Source organism: Cinclus cinclus, chromosome 1 (assembly GCF_963662255.1).
Source record: "Cinclus cinclus chromosome 1, bCinCin1.1, whole genome shotgun sequence".
NCBI lineage: Eukaryota > Metazoa > Chordata > Aves > Passeriformes > Cinclidae > Cinclus > Cinclus cinclus.
The window spans coordinates 102,642,283-102,664,945 of record NC_085046.1 but is presented as its reverse complement, the minus strand read 5'-3'; the positions used below and the strand labels follow the sequence as shown (position 1 = coordinate 102,664,945).

The 22,663-nt window shown below is 40.2% G+C and overlaps 1 protein-coding gene across 1 annotated transcript in view; it reads right to left on the bottom strand.

The window, feature by feature from the left end:
- The window catches only part of EPB41L3 (erythrocyte membrane protein band 4.1 like 3), a 61,109-nt gene extending 44,730 nt beyond the window's left edge, over nt 1–16,379 (bottom strand). The window contains exons 1-3 of the mRNA XM_062501013.1: nt 16,299–16,379; nt 16,155–16,265; nt 11,211–11,408 (exon numbers count right to left, since the gene is read on the bottom strand). Coding sequence (XP_062356997.1) covers nt 11,211–11,408; nt 16,155–16,265; nt 16,299–16,379 — 390 coding nt within the window. The remainder of the gene's footprint in view (nt 1–11,210; nt 11,409–16,154; nt 16,266–16,298) is intronic.
- Between the last annotated feature and the right edge of the window lie 6,284 nt (nt 16,380–22,663).

Below are 22,663 nucleotides of genomic sequence, written 5' to 3'. Positions count from 1 at the left end.
CACTGGCAGTTCTAGAAGCATCATCAACAGTTAATTCATCTGAAAGTTCAGCGTGCTGTTAGTCATGTTCTAGTCATTCCATAAAACGTTTTCAAGTAATTTCTGCTAGGGAAATGAAGGCTCCTTTGCTGAAGTTACCAGTGCAACACTGTATGCCAAAGACAAAGGTACTTTATACAGTGACAAAGCAAACAAATGTCCTACTCCCCTCTTCCACACAGACCAACAAGAGAAAAAAAAAAGCTTAAACATAAAGAAAATTAACTCATATTGTCTTTTTATTCCAGCTACTTTGTTTTTTGCAGAAAAAAAATCTGCATATGCAAAGTATTATAAACCAATGGCTTGGGTTGGAAGTACCCTTAAAGATCATCTAGTTCCACCTCTCCTGCCATAAGCAGAGACACCTTCCACTCAACCAGGCTGCTCGAAGTCCCATCCAACCTGGCTTTGAACACTTCCAGGGATGGGGCATCCACAACTACTCTGGGCACCCTCACAGTAAAGAATTTCCTTCTAACAACCAACAGAAATATTCCCTCTTTTAGTTTAAAACAGCTTGTCTTTGTCCTACCACTATCTGTCTGAGTAAAATGTCTCTTTCCCTCTTTTCTGTAAGCCCCCTATAACTACTGGAAGGGCACAATAAAGTTTCCCTGGATCCTTGTCCAAGGCTGAACCACCCCAACCCTCTCAGTCCTGTCTTTACAGGAGAGGTGCTCCAGCCCTCTGAGAATCTTTGCCGCCCTCCGCTGGATGAGGAAGAGACATAAATATCCAAAATATAGCACATAATCATTAATAATAAATGTTTGTTAGTATATCCCTAGGATGGACAGAATGCTCTCATCCAGTTTGTATGCAGTTGGCCAGCAAGTACAGGAGATATTGAGCAAGACATTTGTGTCAGCCTTTCAGGATGCAAAGGGAAAAAAGACACACTCCAAGAAAAGAAAATGTTCAAAGCAAAATATACTTGATTCTTTGTTCTCAAAGTTTTCCATATTTCAGTGGCAAACTGTATTTGGAAATGTCCCAAGTCAAAATTCCAAATAATATATAGTGAATAAAATATTTAGCCAAAAGTGGGGAGAAAGAAGAATTAGGCAATTTCAGAGAGATTTTGTTGAATAAAAGCTATATTAAAAGGACTTTTTTTTTTCCATTATGAAGCTACTTCATGTACAGAAATGCTTTTCCTGAAAGCTGTGTATCAATACCAACTCTCCAACTGTTCTATTTCTTTATTAGCTACTTTATTTATGAACCTTCATAAAACATCCCAGTAGGTGACTGATATAGACTAATAGTTTGAAATAAAACCTGCAATAACATTTTGCATATCTGTCTCTGCCTTTTAATTTAGAACACTATTTTATACTGCTCTGCACATATAAATGAATGCCACATAAGGAAACAGAGTAGGTGAGAAGGTATTTTAACATACAGTGATGACTGATCACTTCCTTTTTTTTCCCCCATTATGGTAGTACTATAATTCAGCATCTTATTGATATTTATTGCAGTACACAATATTGAAATTTATTACTATTCCTGAAAATAACCTTTTCTGTCAACTGCTAAACAAGCATTTAGAAAAAGAGATAAATGCTTAGCACTGCCTATGCGACAGTTACACACCTCCAGCAAATGTCAATGACATTGTATAATATGACACAGTTTTTATCAGGGGCAACCTTCTTTAATGCCATTTGAGCTCACAATCCTAAACAGCCAGCACTAATCTAAAAAAACCCAGAGGACTGCTAAATCCCAGTAAGAAGATTGGTGACCTAGTCCCAATTCTGGCATCAAACCAAATTAGGGTTTTTGCCTTCTACATCAGCAGCAGAGATCACACCAGCACTGGCACCACCCAAGCTCTAAGTGTACTGATGGGTGCTCCGCACAGTTTGCATCCTTGGGAAAATAGTGAGCATTCCATTCATGACAGTGCAACCACGCTGGGGGCACTTGATAAAAAATAAACACTTCATTTTTAATGTTTTTGTTATGTGGAAGAGTGAGAGCCATGTCTGCACATGCACAGTGGCTACAGAAGTACCTGTCAAATGTGATGATCAAATGCATCCCAAGTGAATCAACAGCATACTGTATAAACTGAGATCTGCTACCAGCATATAAGCACTACTCTCCAGTATTTTAATATGAAAACAGTGGACATGATTTCTCCATTAGAAATTCTGTTCTCAGCACATTTATTAGTGTCACACATTTTTTAAATCATGACATAAAATAATAAACAGTATTCCATTTATGAAGGCTTTTCAGCAGAGAAAGTAACCCCCTCACTCAGCTTTCTTGAGAGCACAGATTGTTTGGTCTTGGATTTTAGCTAGACATGCAGCTGATCCATTGGCTTAATGCCTCCTGATTGCCCTACCATCTCCTCAAGACACTCTGAAGTAACTCAGGCAGGTCTCTTAGGATTCACTACAGCAGCTGAAGCTTTCCAGTGGCAGATATAAATATTTTCCTTTTTCTACCTATACTTGGACAAACTCAGCAAACACTCATCTCTCCTCATCTCACATGTTAACTAACTGTACACAGCCCTAGTACCAACACAGCAAGGGGAACCAATCACTACCTGAAATATAAATAGTCCTTGGCATATATCAACAATAAAATCATAAACAGTTTGTTTATTTTCAGCTGAAAAAAGCTCTACTGTCAACATAGTCCGATTTACAGAGTAATCTTGCCATACGAATTTAAAAGCCACAGAGCTCTCTCTGACCTACATTGCCAGCCTAGGAAAAAAAATACACCACAGAGAAAGAGGCTCTTGAGGCAGAAGAGGGAGCAGGATGATCAACCTTTTAGATATTGGGTACCTTTGAAGATATTGCACCATCAGTGCTGGGGTTTTCATGAAAACTAACATAGCCTGGTCTCAAGCTACATCCAAGCTTTATCCACTTCAGATCAAAACCATTTCTGCCAGAGTGAGATAAACCATGAGAGACAGACCTTGCTGCCTATCAACACTTTTCTTTGCAAGCAGATATTTCACCACCCAGTCCCATCTATGATATTCTGTTCACTATATCAACAGTCATGGATAAGAAAACATAAAAGCAGCCCAGTGCTGCATGAGGCTCAGCTGGAAAAAAAAAATCACATATATGAGGCATTAAGATTTTCTTTGACATGTGAATATATTTAGAAGATGATAATAAAGTGAAGATTTACTTAGTTTGGGTCTGGAAATGGCAACTCTTAGTGTAAATGTGGGGATAGCACCTATAAATTAGAGAAACTAGAAACAGAGCTGATGATGAATTTAGACAGCTTGGTTGGAACTGGAACAAGAAGCAGGCACTTCAGTGACACAGAAACAAAGCAGGAAACATGACAAAATGCATGGACACTTGGCAGGAGCTTGACTGGGCAGCGACATGAAAATCAGCAACTTCTGTGTTGGTTGGGCATGAGGTAGAGGGGGAATGTACACATTGTACAGAAACAGCAAAAGGCTTTGAGTGTCCATTTAGAAAAGGGAAAAGACAAAGCCCTTCTACCACTCTTTTTGATTTGTATTCCTGCAGTCATTGAAATTACTTGCAGAGGTTAAGTGCTGGCTGTACAAGGCACTCTGGTAAGAAGCTGGAGGCTCTCTGGGGCAAAGACCACCCCAGGCAATAAGGCTGAAGAAGACAAACATGAAGGGACTGATGCAGTCTTACCCTGGTGAGGCCATCAGCAAGGATGGTGACAAGGACAGGACTCCTGGAGTTGACAGGACTCCTGGAGCCAACAGACCTCTATCAGTCTGGGGTGAAAGACAGGTGGAAGACCATCCTCTCCTGGGATCTTGCAAACAGATTAACCAGCAATGAACCATGCAGTACCTCTGTTTGAGTGTCCATGACCAAACCTAGTTTTTTAAAATTTTTGCCAGACGGAGAACAAGCTCCTGTTGCCTGGCTTGCGTCCAACTCCTTCCCCAATGGGAGGGAACCAGAGGTAAAATTTCAGTAGGAAGTTTTCAGCTAATCATTTATTCCCAAAATATATGCAGTTTCAGAGCAGATGAAAGTATTTGTCGATGTAGGTGAACCCCTCACAATAGTTTTCAATGTTATGAAAAATGGCTGGCACCTCCAAGGCATCAAAATGAGTATTTTTACCTGATAAACTCAACATTTCACTACACAAATAATTTTCAGAAACTATTAGCAAAAGGCAATAGCTACGAGGACTAGATGCAGAAAATGTAGATGTGGAGAAAATGTGCAAAAAATATATTTTTTAAGCTTCTGGCATGACTACGACTGTGTCCTCTGCTGTGCCAAAACGTGCAATTTAAGGCCCTACCTGCTGTTCACGTGGTACATCTAAAGGAGTGACTTAGTTTTAATTCTTGGTTCCTCATTCAGTCTATAAAATACTTGCATATTAACTGGAGAAAATATCTGTCCAATCATTTAGGTCATGAGAGACCTTCCTAAATACCATACAGCCCAGACATTCCCAGCCACAGGAACCTGTGGGGGACCTGAGACTCCCCTGGCAAGGCAGAAATGCTCCACCCCCATTTCCTCAGCCTTGTGGCATTTCCAAAAGGCTTAGCTCAACGTAACTTGTTTTGATTTAGATTTCTTTAGTTTCAGTGAAATAAGAATAAAAACAATAGTCATAATCACTAAAAGGCATCACAAACATTTTCATTTATTCTTTAATTACCAAACTGAAGAAAAAAAAAACCCTTTCTCTGCTCAGCCTCACAGTTGATAAATATTAACTGGATAACATTGGGGCTGATTTCCAGATCATTGTGCTTCTTAAATTGAAGTATCTGAACTCATAAAGAGGAGTATTTGGAAAAAGCAAGTCAGAAGAACTGTATATTAACTTTATTCAGCGGAAACATATTCAGGCAATACTCAGACTCCTACTGACATGTGTCAGGTAACATAGATCTTAAGTGAATCCCCTGGCTAATCCAAGTCAGCCCTAATTAGAGGGTCTGGGGACAGAAAACATGCTATGCAACAGCAATGATGCCTCTCAACCCAGTCGCTTTTACTGAAACATATCCTGGGGAAGGAACGAAGCCCAAAACAAAGGTCTTCATATTAAGTTAAGTGAAATGTAAGGAATGAGTAGGTCAAAAGGAAAAGACTTATTAAAAAAAAGTCCCTCTTGCATTCAGTAATCAGTTTCACATGTAAAGCCATTTGCAAGAGACTGCGTGGAATTCATTATACAATTAAAATGGGCATGGGGTAACCGAAACTTTATCCTTCAGAATGCAGAGTGCATTTATTACAAGTTTTCCTTCCTGACCTTAAAACCTATCTCAAAAAGGAGGAGAAATTTGATGTTACTAAACTCCCCCTGCAAGAGCAGTTTGCAGGTCCACACATGGCAACTCCCAGGGAAGGGTTAGCTTGGACACTGTGTGTGGAGGGGGACCATGAGGCCGTGCATTTCCCCTCTATCATACAGAAACACAGGAGGATTTTTCCTCCAGAGGGAGTCTTGTGGGTCAGGAAAAGCAGCACAGGCGGCCACTGGTCTCTTGCATTTCTGGTGGAGGTGGGAGTGCAGAAATAATTCCACTTGTTCTCTTCAAACCTGTCCTAAGGCAATCTTTAATTATTTATTTTTTAAAGGAAGCATCCTGTATTCACACTTTTTAACAGGAAAATGAGAAATTAATGAAAAATGTGATACTTCAACTATTAGAGAATCCATTTATGCCATGTCCATTTTGTCTTCAAAAAGGATTATCAGCTCATACTTGTGTAGGGCAGAAAGGAAGGGTCCAGTTCACTCCAGTCTACTTTGGTCCATGTTACAAATCCTGGTTTAAAATGTCTGAAAAGAAAACTTCCTGCTAGTTCAACTCAAGCATGCTACTCTGATGTCACCTAAGGATGTGGGGAAACACATTAAGAAAGTGGGGTCTCCACCAGGGAGGAAGTCACCAGGGGTTCATCACAAAGGTGTAATAGTGGCTACAGCATGGCACACCAAATCACTGTCCAGGTTGCAATGGCAGCATGACTGAGAAAGCTAGAGTTTAAAAACACCCATGTACAGTGTATTTTTACCTTCCTACCCTTCCTACCTCAGCTGACCCCCACTCACACAGAAGGGGGAGTTTAACAGTAATACTTTGTGAGATGTTGTTTCTCCATGTGCTGTGCAGCTTATCTGGATCCTACGTCAACTTGCTGTTTGATGTAGGGCTGCAGAGATGCCACAGACAGGCTGCCATGGTAACATTTGTTTTCATTCACTGGTGGCCTGCATGATAAGAAAGTCTGAGTGGTACAGGAATGACGAAAGAGTATAAATTACTAATGGCCTCAGACAGCTGGGCCTTTCAAAATTAAATCTAATTATTTTACCATTTATTTAGACAGATTATGTTACAGCTTTCTGTCCTCACATTGTGAGTGACAGCATGTATATATTTAGAGCAGAAACAAAGACAAATTCCAACTTGTTTTAGGAAGACACTTTAAATTAGGCTACGTGTAATGGAGAGCATGACGGCTTGTTCCACTTGCATCTTTTAATTAAAGTGCAGTGGTCTAGACAACAGAAAATTGAGATGGGGCAGATATGGACAAGAAGGGAAATAAATCCCAGAAAATACATAATTGTACTACAGCATTCTAAAACTCCTACTTAAAACTTAAGAAACCCAGAAATAAATTATTTTTGCTTGTTTTCTTGAATCTTAGGAAAAGCTTGGACTAATGTGTTCATTGCCATTTTTAAGGTTATCTGAAATTAATTTGATATCTTGGATCTTGCTTTCTCCTTAGCTCTTCAAACCAACGAATGCAAAGCATAGGTCTAGCTTGCTTAAAAAAGAAATCTTCCACTACCACTTTGAAGTGCAGTTTTGGCCACAGCTCTGGCCTTGGACACTTAGACAATCAACATTTCTGAGCCTGATGCTGCTGGCTGGGAGAGCACAATGAGCAACCGAAGGAGAACCACTGCCAGCAGGGGTGAACATCTAGGTGGAAACCACCACCCTGTGTCCCTCTGAATGGACTGCATCGACTCCTGTGATCTAGCACCCCTCAGAAATCTCTGGGTTCTTCATGACATGGGAGAAACACACAGGCACCCTGAGGCTGTGTTTCTTGGCAGAGTACCAGGGAGAATGTCAGAGTACAAATACCTCTTCTCCAAAATCCAACAGCCCTCCCTGGGGAGAGGAAGCACCATTAGGTGGCCATTCCACACTGCAAAGGAAACCCCTCCTGTAAAATAAGGCTGCCACCACCATCTGCAGGCTTCCAGACGAGCAGCAGTGAGGGTACAGATGGTAACGCTGGTGGTTTATGGTTTTGGAGGAGGATGAATGAATAGGTTGGGTTACCTCCTTAACTCAGTTTTGGCTTGTAATGTGTTACTGCATGAAAGACTTTCTGGGTCAGGACGGATGGAGCACACAGACGGTAACACTGCAGGGCTCAAGGGAAAGCTTTTACCTGGTATTTGCTTAAGATCCTTCCACTGAATGGAGACTACATTAGTTGGCCCCCTGTTAACCTCAGCTTTGAAGTCAGCTCCACTATACTTTCCCTCATACATCTCATACAACATGAAAAACCCCCACTATCTCAAATGCAAAGCACTGAATGCAAGAGAGATTGAAAGATATAGCAGCAGACAGTGAAGACACTCAGCATTAAATATGGAATAAGAAAGAGGGACTTCTGAAACAAAGGACAGCAAGGGCATAATGGATTAACCAAACTTGCCTCAGAAGTGTCTCAATCTGTGAGTACGTGCCACGTCAGCTGCCAGGTCATTAACGGGATGAACACATAATTGATAAGCTGCAGGTTGCGCTCTACTGGAGAGCAATAAACTCCTTTAAATTACATTAATATTTAACATACATAAAAAGCATTTGTCATTTGCAAAGCACTTTATAGAGTAACTGATGGATTCTATAATGATCCCCAACTCCCAGACTAGGGAATGCAATTCTGGAGAGATAAATACCTGGCTGGCATCCAAATCAAGATTCACTGGCAGAGCTATTATTCTAGCTCAAAATTAGGTTTCTAAGTTTCTGGTCCTTCTAGATTACATTGCTTTGCAGCCCTCAATAGGTAGAAGGAGCATGATACATGGAACAGAAAGAAAGGAGCTGACAACACAGGACAACATTTCTGACTCACATCTAAAAAGTGCCACATCCCTACTTTGGGTCACTGTCCACTCTGACAAATGCAGTTATGTGGGTTGAACAAAAGAAATGAAAATATTAAATATATGATTGCCATGTTGTCTGTTCCTCTCCCTTTTCTTTTAAAGAATTAGTGTTGGGGAATGTATTGACCTCCATAATTTATTGGGTGCCTTAGTATACTTTACATTTTACATATATAAAAGAACTGAGATTAGCTCACTTGCTTACAGCAAACGATAATAACACCAAGGGGGTGGGTTCAAACCCTGTATTGGCCATTCACTTAAGAGCTGGACTTAATGATCCTTGTTGGTCCCTTCCAACACATAATATTCTGTGATTCTGTGAAAACTGCATGGCTTTGTGCGCTGCTGACAGAAAATAATATATACACATATGTATCTGTATGTATGTATGTATGCATGCTTGTGCATATATACATTTTCACCCCATTTAAATTGATACAGTGAGTTCACTTGAAGTTGATCCTTAAAATATGATAGCATTTTTTCTGAAATAAGATAGTTTCCCATGCTGCAGTATTAAGTTTATGTGCAACTGATGCAGAACTTTATTACCCAAAACTTCTGTCGAACTTCACCTTCAGCCTCCTATATGATTTCCTGAGATGTCTCCTGAGACAGACCCAAAGTTTTCCTGCCCTACTAACTCCCTTTGTGAATACTTTTTTATTCCTGTGGAGAAAAAGCACAGTGAAAGTCACATAATTTGTCTTGGCTGGACTCAGCATCCTTTTGCTGTAGCTAAACTTTATGAACATAGGAAGTGGACTTCCTTTGGATCTACCAAGAATTCCCATGGGCTAGAATGGGCTGTGCCAGAGAGACACCTGCAGTTGTATCATTAATACATACAACATACTGATAAAACTAACTAGGAGGGATGCAAAGTCTGAATCACACTGTTTAAGGTATGTAAATTTATGCACCACTCCAGGTGCACTTGTTCCCTGAAATATTTGTTCCTCCTAACTTTCTTTCAATGCACCCCATGGTCTGCTCATCATCATAGCCTTACAGCTTTGTCATCTGAAAATTCTTCCTTTTAGGAGCTCTATTCTCATCAATATTACATTCTGCCTGGGAAGCCCGATCATCTTAGAAGCAGATAAAATGATTACTGATGACAGTCAATATAACTTGAAAATATTTCAGCAATGTAAGTAGAAAAAATTCATACAAAGCTTACATTGGACATTATTCAAGAGCTACTCAGAACTTGCAAAGCAGAGAAATCTGACAAGCAATAAAACATGATGGCTTCCATATGCCAGCATTTTGACACTAAGAGAACTCAAGTTCAGTGAAAGAGTGAAACTTCTTCTAAATGTATTATTCACAGCATTTTTTTGCATAAGTGGAAATCTAACATAACAGATCTCCCTTTCTGGTCCATCCCAGATTCCGATAAAGCTCAGCCTGCTAGACAAGATTTCCACAGAAATGTTATTTGGTAAGATTTTCTTGATTGTATTCCAAAAAGTGACTCACATTTTACAAGCAAGTGGCAAAAGCTGAAATGAGTTGACTCTTTCCATCAAAGCCAGTATGAGTCATTCCTCCAGCTTAATGGCTCCCACACTATCCCTGAGTGACAAAACTGAGACTGCAGGTCAAGAAATGTCCATTTAATAGTCACAAAATATGTGTTCAGATAGCTAGTCCTGGACTGAAGGGGCTTGGACAACATGGGATCTGGTCAGTGACATTAAAAGATACTCATTAATGGATGGTTAATTTGCTATAAGAGTAGTAAAATACCAGATTCTGCTTGAAGCTCACTCTTAGCATCCCAACACTTGACCCAAACTGTAATACCAGGGTTAACTAAAAATCAATAAGGTTTTTCCTCACCTGCTACTTTCCAAAGCACTTAAAATGAGAGCAGCTGAAGGACAAATGGGCTGGGAGCAATGTGATTGTAAAGATGTTATGATTTGGCTCCTAGTCAGGTACTCCTTTTCTCTACCCTTTCTCCCTCTCCATGCTCCTGTGGATTTCCCTTTCAAGCCTGCAGACTATTTCATCTCTGCCTTTATACTCTCCTGTTCTTCCTGGGTGCTTTTCTTCTCTGTGGAACCCCATAGTTACCCAACGGATGGTTGGCTTACCCCAGCCCTCTAAGACACATCCTTCCTCTGCTTGGTCAGGTTCAGCCTTGTCTTGTGTGCATGACCTTCTGACCTAAAACAGGACAGGCTGGTCCACTGACCAAAAATCACCTCGATGACAATGACTGAGTGGAGAAAGGGTCCACCCTGAGATGCTGCATATTCTCACACTTAATATGAGATGCTAAATGTGCTTGCTTTTTGCTTTTCTGGAGCCTTCTGGAGCTGAAGGAATCCTCTTAGTATGGGTCTGCCCACAGGCACATACTGGCTTTTAAGTGACAGCAAAGACCACCCCTTCCAAAAGTAGGCTCCTGTCAGAGTCCCAGCAGGGAAGGCAAGCTTCCTTACAGAAAAATTGCAGCATCTTTTTGCCAGTAACATTAATATACAGTTATGATTCACAGACATCATGGAAAAGCACACAAAAAAAAATCTCACTGCTGTATGTGCTCGACATTTCCCCTGCTTGCCCAGGGTGTCTCTCACACCAGCAGTAATCTCACAGTTGTCAGAATTACTGTATGGACAACGACTCAATGGAAGACTCAACTTGGTAAAGTAAAAGGAAAAGCCCAGTGAGATCAAAATCCTTCTTTGTTTATGGACTTTGTTGCCCATGTTTTTTTCCTGCATTCTGCTGTGGCATATGCCAAAAGAAAATTAATCCAGAGTCTCTGGCTCTCTCAAGGAATGCTCAGAACCCCTAATCTAGCTCAAATCTGTGCACCATCTTCAACAACCTGCAGACAAAACAATGAAAGTACCTCTGTGCTTGGCACTGGTGAAGTTTCATGCCATTCATCCTTTTTCTTAAATTAGAAGTAGAATCTTCACTATTTGACTCCTGACAGGATGAAAAAATTATGACAAAAAGCCATTTACCTCTACTTCACATGCATACTCCGATCCATCCAGGAGCGTCACTTTGCATTGCATATTTTTCGGTTTCTTGACAATCTTTAGAGGAGACTTAGAAAGTTTGCTAGATGAAGATTTTTGAGAGAGCTTGTCGTCCTCTAGCTGCTGGTATTCCAGCTGTTTTGCACTTGCAGCAGCAAACTCCTGCTCTTTCTCTGTGGCCTATAAGGAGAAAGAAATATACTTTTTGAAGAAAGATAAACCAATCATTGCCCTGCAGTTCACTGTACATGCTGCACCCAAGCATTTAAGTGAGCCTTTTCTGGGGCTTGAAAAAGAAAGCCCCTGATGCAGGACAGAGTCTTTACTGAAAAGATTTCCCATATTCCTTCCAGCCCTCCCTTCTCCCTCCAAAATGTACAAAATACCCATGAAGGAGGGGCATTCATGGAAATATTTTAAGGCTTCTACTTTTTCCACAGGTACAAAATCCCACTTGGACTTTCTGTACTTTTTTATTTTTTTGGTGTTTTGGAAATACTGAGTAATCATTAAATTTTGTTGATGAACAGATACTCCTACACTTTCTTGATATTAGTTGGAAGTCCCATACCTGTTAAATTATATGATGTTTCCATGGTGTCATATGGAATAGAAAAACACCATCAAGTCTGCAATAATTTGACTGTCAGTGGGAAAACAGTCCCTGAATGAGGGCATGGATCCCCCCTGAAAAGTGAATTTGTAAGGGCATGCTGATGTCCTTGGGAGAGTGAAAGGCTCCCCAAGCACCTAGGCAAAGGGTTAAGAAAACATGACAGAAATGAGGGGCCAAACTACTTTAATGTGCAGCCAGCTGGCTAAATGGACAGGATGAGAGGATGCATTTTGCTGTCTGCTGATGCCCAGTAAATCTCCCAAGGTGGAGAGAAGTAGGTGCCATTTGAAAGACAAATATATGGCAGGGAATTGGGGCAACAAATAACGACCATGGTTGCTTTTGCTCGGGGTTAACTGAGGGTCAGGCCATTTGAAGTTACTGTGATGCAGCACAGCCCACAGTCCACTCCACAGCACTAGATGAAAGCCAGAAAGAGCTCTACAGCATTTCACCTTTCCTAGCAACAGCACTGTGCTGCAGTCATTACCTTTCTCATGAGATATATCCCTGATAGACTCCAAACAAAACCTCAACAGGAGTGCAGTAATACCTCAGCTAAAGCTTAAGTTAAATAAAAATATCTTTCTGTTATCTCACTACAAGGCAAAAAAAACTCCAACCTGATCTGTCTCTGAATTATTTCAATGTAATAAGCAAAAAGCATTAGTGAGAATATATTGTAAATTAATCCTGCAAGTCTGTTTCCATTCATTGTAAATAATAAACCTTCATGAGAATGGAGCAAATCCATCCAAAGGCTTTAAGCTGCTTTGAGACCAGAACAATATTGCATCATATAACCCGAAACAACAGTGTACTTCTAAATCATGGGGTACTGTCCCTGAGTGATTTCTTAAAAACAAGCTTCAACTTTCCTCTCTGCCTTCTGACAGTGAGGGAAGGACAATTTGGAGCTGGCTGTGGTCCCTATAGTGTCAGCTCCCACCAAAGTCCAGCAAACTACGGAGGAGTGCCAAGACCTCACAGTCCCCCTTTCCCTGCAAGGAGGACACAGCAATGGTCTCCTGGGCTTTCCTGGATAGGGAAACTGGAAGAAAGTGGGGCTTAAAAGACAAAAAGGCAAGAGCTGCTTTCAAAATCTATTGCATCCCATGGGCCACGAATGTTCTTCTTCAGGAGCAGCCTAGCACCAGCCATCTCTTTCCCCATCTAGCTCTAGCCCAAGAGGAATTCCTCCTTCCAGCAGCTGGACACCAGCTCTGTGCCTGGATGTCAAGGTCCTCGCATACCTTGAAAACTGGTGGGAGATGAAGGCACAGTGTAGGTAAGTGGGTCAGCTGTTTGCTGAGCATTTAACACTTACAGCAGCTGTGATGAAGAGGGAGAGTCCCCCTGGGCTCACAGCAAAGCTTGAGGCCAGCTAGCCTTCTACCACTATCTGCAGCCAGCTGGCAAGTGGTCCAGCCTTGCGCAATGAGAATAAACAACACTGAAGATGCCTCCTGCTTGGGCCTCTGCACAGAGCTGCACTGCTGCTGGTGGGCAGAGGGGCTGTGATGATTTCTCTATGTTTTGTCAAAAGAAATCTGCCAGGAAAGGTGCATGTATGCATATGTGGGTAAAAAAAGTAATTCCAGTGATGGGGAAAAAATGCACTGTCTTACCCAGTGGCTCATCGCATTTCTCGTGTGAGAGTTTGCACTGTGCTCCAACACAAAAAACAACCAACAAAATAGCTCAGCACGGAACACTTTCAAGAAAACAGAAAAGCTGCTTGACAAAAAAATCTACTACAAGGACACGCATGATCCATTTAAACCTTAGAACCATACTCAGCCTGCAACCAGTTTATGTGAATCTCCATGGATTAGTCATTATTTTCCTTCATAAAGACACTCTGTATATAAAGACTACTGGCGATTTTTGCTTATTTATAAATATTAAAAAATATTACTGAGGTTATTTTGTTTGTTAAGGTTCCCATCTACATTAAGATCAGGAGAATGTGTCTAGCTTAAAATCATACAAAAGGTTTTCCTCTCATTTGTCTGGAGAACAAAACATGCCAAGAACTATTAGAGAAGATTCCCCCAAACTATGCTGACATGTTCAGGCATTGGGGTACTTTCAGACTGTATTAAGTCTCTTCTTCCTAAAGAAACCTGACATCCTGGAATCTAGGAAAAAAAAATGCCAGTGAAAGACCCATGTACACAGTGAATTATTTTTTACTCTGCAAGCATAGCTTCATTTTCTCCTAAGCTCTTCTCCAAGGTATTTCTGCACTTTTATTTTTTTTTTTTTGTAGTTTCTGTGCTCTGTTTTTGCAGTAGTTTTTAAGTCCTGTGGACTAAATTCTAATGCAGCAGAAGTTGCTTCAGGGTTTGCATGTTTTGAGCATAATCTCTCTCATGTATGACACAGTATGTTCAAGCCCTTCTAAAGCTGGACTCCCTCTCAAAGGATGCCTCTTGAATCATCGGATTCAGCAGCAGTGATCTTGGATGCTTTGCAGCTTCTCACTGGGGTATGAAGTGACATTGCCACAGTTGCAAAACACATTAATCCCATCTACTTACTGCAGCTGTCCAGAAACTTTGGTGCCCAACCTTGTGTGACACCTCCTTCTCTTTTCCAAAGAGACAGGAAGGCAGGCAGAAATGAGGTTGCATTATTACACCTGATAGCAAGGATTCATTTCTCTAATGCCTGTTAATCTCAATATGAAAAGGTTATTCACCTATGTTAAAATGTTGGGGGGTTTTATGTACATAGGACCATAAAGAAAAGTTACTGTCATGGATTGGCAACTTAAGTCTTCCTTCCCAAGATTCTTTCATAAAAGCAAGAGCAAAGATCCACTCCCTCACTGCAATTACAGACAGCAAGAGAGAGAATAAGATCCTTCAGTTTTTGGCTTTTTAATGACACCATTGCAAACAGCCTTGTCTCTTAGTGCTGCCTGAGATAAAGACACAAGCCACTACAAAATAACATTGGGCTTATCAGTACAGTTGGATTTGGCAGCCTACTTACAGCAGGGACGTTTGGATTCAGTCTGGTAATCTCAGCAGGAAGGTGTCACATATCCCTTTCACTAACCCAGTTCTTCTGTCTTGCCTTCTACAGAAACCAGCTCACTGGTGATCCTTGGGAAAGGGATCATGCAGCACCTGAGAGCACCTCACAACTCTAAACACATGTGGACAGGCTTGGTGTCTAAATTAGAGATTTTTGTGTCTGTCTGGTTATTTTGGTGTTGGGTTTATTTTGTACTCTGGGGCTTTTTGTTGTTGTTGCTGTTGTTTATTTTTTTTACATTCTTAACATGAAAAAATTTTGAAGTGGAAAGATTACTGAAGATGTGTTGAAAAACATCTATATAAATAATAATATTTATGCATAAGACTGCCTAAATGCTTTTAATCAATGACCAATTTATTCAACACCTATCTCTTTTGGACAAGCAGCTTTGCTTCTTTTTCCCAAACTAATTACAGGAAACTTCTGATCTTTTTGACAGATCAAAATTGCTTCACTAGCATTGTCTACCCTAACCAAGTAAAAGAACAGGAGCCCACTTCAAGCAGCCAGAATTTTTAAAAGGCTGGAGGCAAGGAGGAACTAGTCTGGCTTATTCCACTCTCCAAAGGTAAATGTGATCAGATGAGGGTCATAACCTTATGGTGCTAAGGGAAGTGATTTTCAGGTACCTCATTAATTGTGTGTCACTTGCCCATGAAGAAAAATGCTTGTTAATCCTATTGACTGGAAATTATTAACGGAAAGAAGAAAGCAGCTTCCGCAAATTTAATAAGTGCAACAATGAACTAAATGGAAAAGCACGCAATAGCTCTACTGAAACCTATTACATTAATATCTCGAGTAATTATAACGCAGTCATTTCAGACCCACGAGAAACTTAAGGGACCACAGATTCTTCATGGCTCACACATCAGACAAGCAAGCATGAAATCAGTGTTCAGCAGGTTTCAAAAGAAATGAACTTTGAAAACATTTTCAGCTTCATAAAAACTGACACTCTTTGCTATCTAATGCAAATGCAAGGTCAAAGATGTTTCCTGCTTAATTAATGAGACTGCCCTCATATTTAAGCACTGGATGCAGAAATACCTGCTGAGAATATAAAAACATTCTGCATGAAAGCTATTTTTCTTTAAACGTGAAAGATCAACCAACCCAGACCTACAGCATCCCATCGAACACCCTTCCACGCGTAACTGAAAATACATTTGCACTCCCAACGTGCCTGGATGGTCATTTCCTGGGAGCAGAAGGTGGGTACACAGCGCCGTGAGCGCGTGTACAGGGAGGGGCTGCCTTACCTGCTCCTTTCTCACTGGTGTGCTGTGCGCTGCCACAGCCGAGAACTGCTCGAGTGCGGTCTGGTGTTCTTCACTTGGCTGCTGCTGCTGTGGCTGCTGCTGCTGTGGCTGCTGCTGCTGCTGGTCCTGTGGCTGGGTATCCGCTGCCCCTTCCTGAGCAGGGCTCTCCTCCTGATCCTGCTCTTTATCCTTGGACTCGGAGTCTGATCCTGATTCTGTAGTCATGGTTGGTTATTCTGCAAGACAGGGGGAGCACACCTACTGAGTACAATCTCATAGCTGTGGATTTGTGAGCTAGGCATACAAAATGAAGAGAGATCAGATAGTTTTAGTCTTAATAACCTCAGCCTTTAAAACTTAAGTGCCTATCACACAAGCCCAACCAGGATCCCCAGGAAAGCTTCCCTGGTACAAAAGACCAGGTCTAAACTCATCCATACTCTAGGGTAAACACATGTTGCGAAAAAATCTTATTCCACATAGTAATACACAGACATTATAGGACTTGTGTGCAAGTTAACTACAGAACACGTAGCTCATAATTCATAAAGGGACAGTAGCACATTGGGTCTTAAATCTAACAAAACCCAGAAAAAGTTTGGGTTTCTAAACCATGTGGAAACTTGAAACATTAAATCTTCTGTCCTTCACACTGAAATCAACAGGATTTCAGCTCTTCAGCGTCTGTGCTCCCTTTTGGAAATGTACTCAAGTACTTTTGATGCTTCCAAGCAACATATTAATGGTTGGACTAGATGATCTTAGAGGTCTTTTCCAACCAAAATGATTCTATGATTCTATACATACTAGAAATATCAGAAATGGTCCACCAAGACAGTGCAAACATACAATTGCCCTTAAACCCAGCTCTGTCCTTCCCAATTGACTTCATCTACACTTCTGTCTTTTCTTTCTAAGTGCTAGAGCATCCAAAAGGAAACATAAAGACTTCCATTAAGTCATTCTAAATGTTAGATTTAAACTGACAGGAATACAACCTTCCTTGAATGTGAAAAGTCTATGTTTGTCCAGTACTAAATCAAAATGAAAATATTAACAATATTCATTCAAAATTTTAACTACTTCAATTAAATAGTTTTGTTGCAAATATGTAGTTGGCACCCAATTCTCAATCTAAACACAAGCAAAGCCCAAATTAAAAAAAAATACTGTGATTTGTATCAAAACAAGGACTTGAAAATCAGACTCAGTGTCTGTTCAGAGAAGGGAGTGTGCTTTTATGTTTGTTACTCATATGTTCTCAGACCTCACAAACTTATTCTTGAATATTGTGCTACTAAGCAACTTGAAGGCAAACCAGTCTGCTGCAATCTATTCTGTTAGTCATCAGGACATGTTTTTTGTTTTTTTTTTCACCTGGTAACCATGGCTGCTGTGTAATTATAGGTGATTCCACAAAATATACATCTACTAATTCACCTTCTAGGAAGTCACTATGAACTCCAAACTTACACTACAATGCTTACTAGTAGAGTCAAGTTTACTATAGAACATAAGAAAAGTACAAACCTTTCTGTTTTTCTTCTCTTAAATGTTTGATAATCTAAATTGCTTGACAGAAAATGCTTTCAATGAGGCCAATTACTATTTTCAAACTTGCTTGTGTATTCTGCATTTCATCTTCTGCATTGCATATTCTGTATTTCAAAGCTAAGTTCTCCAGTGAATGCATGCCTCTGCAGAGCAAAGCGAGTCACAACATTCAGCCTATGCTCATCTCTTGCACTGTGTGTGAGGAGGGGGGTGCATGTTCCCACCCCCTGCCAGCCAAAACAGTATCAGAGAAAAGCAGAACTATAAAACATACATGGCAGGTTTATGCTTCAGGCCACATTTTCAAGGTACTAACATGTGACACACTTGTTTAGAAACACATCGTAAATTTCTACACTCAAACTGGCACAACTGTATAAAAAATACTTTTCAAAACGTGTTATTTAACAAATTGTCTTTAGCATCTACAAAAAGCAATAATTAACTTGAGTCTTAAAATGTGACAATGAGAAAGGCATTCATTTAATCAAACTTCAGCTGTCCATATCTGAAATGGTCACTATAAATACAGAGCAGAAAAACAGACGTTTCAGAGAGGGATTCATCTGACCTATTTTAAATTCCTGCTTTAAGCTGAGATAAATCACATACTAGAGTGACTTCAACTCGCTACAAAGGAAGCCTAAACAAGTTCTTCCAATGTAGATCATGCAAGCCCATCCTCCATGTTCAATTCTCCTAAGCCATTCTTTTTTTGTATGCTTTAAACATTAAATTGAACAACAATGTTAATCTCCCAGTTTTGCTTTACCCATCTGTCAACTCAGTGCAATATAAACTATTCTTCATAATATTCTTCACAGCACTCATAATACTTGCCTTGATTTAAAAGCACCCAGGTCTCCATAAATGTCTAAAGTTTGCCCCCACCCGCCCCCACCCTGTTTTGTGCAAGTGTTTGAGGACATGAAATAAAAATTAAAAAAATAATTGGAATAAACACGATCGATGTGCTCAGTTTTCTTTTCCAGAAACTATGAATTAGGAAGTTACCAAAACCTAACATACAGCTACAAAAATCATTGCTCAAACAATATGAGAGAGCACCTATGACCAATACAAAGAGTAATTCATGTAGTAAGTTGTAATACTTCCCCCCCTCCCCCTTGATATTACTTAGAGCAATGTAAATGAAAAGTAACTATCTTACTTGCTGTTCAGAAAGAGGTATTATTCTCTAAGGGATCAGATTGCCAACTGGTACTAACCAAAATCTGTCTTCCTTCAGCTGCCATCACCATGCCTCTGAAAGCTTTTTTTTTTGCACCCTGTGTTCTTTCCTAATGAACATTTGTATCCTGTCTGTTTCCATGCCTGCAAACAGACATTTAAATTAGCCCCATAAACCACGACTTAATGTAGCATGAGATGTAAACAAGTTTTACTTTTCCTGCCAGTTATAATTTTGAATCTCAGGGAACAAAATATGTGGTTCTTATATTCTCCTGGGACATTCCTGAATGGAGAACAGCCTTACAATACTGAGTTAGTCTCTAGGAGTGACTGGTTTTCTCTCCAGTTCCATGAATTCTTACTGGCTTTAGGAGGGCTTTATTAGAAAACTTTGTGTGCTTTATCTAATCTTACAGTGTAAGAGATTCCCTGGATGCAATATTACCATCATTAATCAGAGAGCAGATGGATTTATTCAACTGAAGGCTACCCATTTCCAAATGTCTTCATTTCCCCATGCATGCAACCCGTTTAGTAACAAATACTGAGAACAAAATACTACTCTTCTAGCACTGTTCTCTTACAGGTCTCAATAGAAGCAAAGCAAACACATTACAAATCCCATTTCTTGCAAGCTCCTCAGATGAGAGTATTGTTAAGATTTATCTCCTTCCATCTAGTGTGAGTTGAAAATACCTAAATTACAAGGCAGAAAACAACATTTCTCTCTCGGTGCAAACCAATAAGTTGTTTTGCCTTCCTCAGCAAACAGCTGCTTATCCACATGATCTCTGACAGCATTTCATTTGTTACAAGTAGCACAACAATCCTCCTAGGAAGAAGCAATTTCACTCATTGAAAGAAATAACAGTAATCTTAAGAAATTTACCAACATAAATATTACTCTACCTTTGTTTGTATGCAGCAAACCTGACAGAATAGCTGGTAGTGCCTAAACATTTATCAAGCACGCAGCTGGCTGAGAATTTCTTATTCTTATTTGATTAGTTTATTTACTATAACTGGCTATGTACCAAAACCATGGCTTCTAATCTGAATTTCAGCACAGAAAGAAATAAAGCACTCAAGTTCCTTAAACTTTTTCTGTTGCCAGCACAGCCTCTGTATCAAATTCCCCTTTCCAGCAAACAGAAAATCAAGCAGTGAAGAGAAATTGGGAGCACTACCTTATACAAATGAGGTAATACTATGCAAGCCAGATGTGCTCTTGGATAGCTACACTTTGGCTTACAACCCAGTATTCAAAGATTCCAAAAGATTAGCTGAGTTCAAACTTAACACAGATGCTGCTATTACTGGATAGTCTGAGGCAAAAGTACATTTGGCTGCAGAATGAAAATCAGAATGAAAATTCTTTTCTTTAAGGAAGGGGCATGAGGGAGAGGGGAAGCCCAAAAGTAGCTTATTTTAATCTACTACCAAAAATTTAAATTAAAAATGCATGCACTTTCGGCAGTGCAAAATAAAAATGTCAGTAAAATATTAAAATGTCAGTGTTTTAGTGCCGCTGACAACAGGTAAGGGAATATAGATATTAATGTACTACCAAAGTATTAAAACACAACTTCAAAAAATCAACATGGTATTCTATAGTAATTTTATATATAATGTGGACCAAATCACAGAAAATATATCTTTTCCTACCGTCACACTACGTGAAGACAACATTACATAAGGGTTACAGAAAATGCAAACCACTTATGCAAAACCCCTAAAACCTGACACAACTCCTAGACCTTCTTTCCTTCAGCTACCAACCTACTGCACCTTGGGAGATTCTCATTTCCGTTACCAATGGCACACTACAGACTAAGAGAACATAGTTTACTTTTCTCCATAAAGGAAGCAAAACCATGCTGTCCTGTGCGTCACCTGCAGCAAGTGACAGACCCAATCTACCATATAAATTCATGCATTCAAAAACTTGACACTCTACTTCTTGTTTTCAGAGCACAGACCTTCTGAGCTGCATCTACAGAGCAACAAAATTTGCAGCTAATTGACAGCAGAGCCCACACAGTTCAATTAATGCTGCAGTCATCAGTAAACCTTTATTTATATATAAATACATGCTAGTGAAAATATCTGCTATATTAAGCAAACAGAAGCCGCACTAGACAAGAAATTGCAAATTAATTCTGAATAAATTGTGATGTAATGAGAAAACAAAATTGAACCAAGTATAATTAAATGAACTATATACATAGCCACTAACTATTTCTTACAATGCATGGATTAATGATTTACATTTAAATGCCTCTTTTATCTAATTAATTCTCTTTGTAGAAAGTTCTCCTTTAATTACAGTAATACTTGAAGATTGTTATAAATCTTTGCAAAGGTCCAAATTTGGAAATTATGTAACAAAATAATGATTCCATACTTCAAAAATAATGTTCTGCATAATGAGAGACATATTTATCCAATAACTATGAGATGCTGATGAGAAGAGCATATGGAGAACAATATTGCTGCAATGAGCAGTGACAGAAATGCCAATATATGCTTCAAGAATAGAATACACGCCAGGACAGTGACTTCTAAGCTTGAAATACAAACTGTTTTCACCAAACTGCCTGAACCTGAGCTCAGTTCATTCCAGTTGGGTTCCTTTTCAGGAAAACAATCACTTTCTGTTGATCCTCTTTAATGTGGATGTGTTTCACCCTCACAAGCTGGAGGCACCCAAGCCACAAACACCCAGCACAGGATCCCCAAGAGTTAAAAACAGCCCCTTCTTGACCCATCATCAGTGCCAGCAGCAACTGGAAGCTCTGCAGAGGAGGCACTTCCCTGGCCTTACAGTTACTTCAGTGGACATCAGCAAGCCAAAGCGACTGCAGAGATGTGTCCTGAATGCACACAGGTGGGAACAACCCCAGAACGGGCCACTGGCTGCCCCCTCCCAACCATATTCTCCTGCCACCTTTCTCATGGTGGCACCAGTGTGATTTTGGGAGCCTGGTGGCTCAGCTGGGAGGGCTGGACCTCCCCAGGACGGGGAAGCAAAAGCAACAGCTCTCCTTTGGACTTTAATGGGTAGCCCATCTGTCTGACACGGCTGTGAGGCTCCAATCCTTATGCTGCCATGCACAAACACACTGCCTGTGCTGAGTTCACTACTGCATCTTAAATGTACACATATAAGCATAAACCCATTAGAGTTAGAACATTAAAAAAAACCCAACAACAAAAACCCATGAAAATAAAGTCAAAAAAGCAATAACAAAAGAGACAAGATAAAACCAATGGAGAAAAGGTGCTAAGCATCCAGATGAGCTGCCATGGTGCCAGCAGAGAGCCCTCCAGGCTAAATGACTTGACAGATCTTGTGGCAGAGGACATGGGTCCAAGTACAGATGCAGCCCATTGTATCATTTTTCATGGGGAGAGACTGCAGGGGGGGCAGGGAAATGTTAATCAGCAATAATAAAAAAAAAGCTGGTAGGAGGTGTTGCAAGATATAGCGTGATCTTAAATAATTGTTTGGCCTTCCAGGAATGTGCATGATACAGTTTTCTTTAAAGTTTCTTGATGAAAACGAAGGAAAACCAGAGGCAACATCTAAGGAAGGAGTAATGTAATCTGGAGGGGATGGAAAAGGCCCCTTTAAACCACCAGACACACCTTTCCGAGGGGCCAAAAAGGGAACTGCAAACATGACTTACCTGCCAGGACCCAAAACTCCCTCATCCCAGGTAGGCATGCACCCCTTGGCAGCACCACCACAAAATGAAACT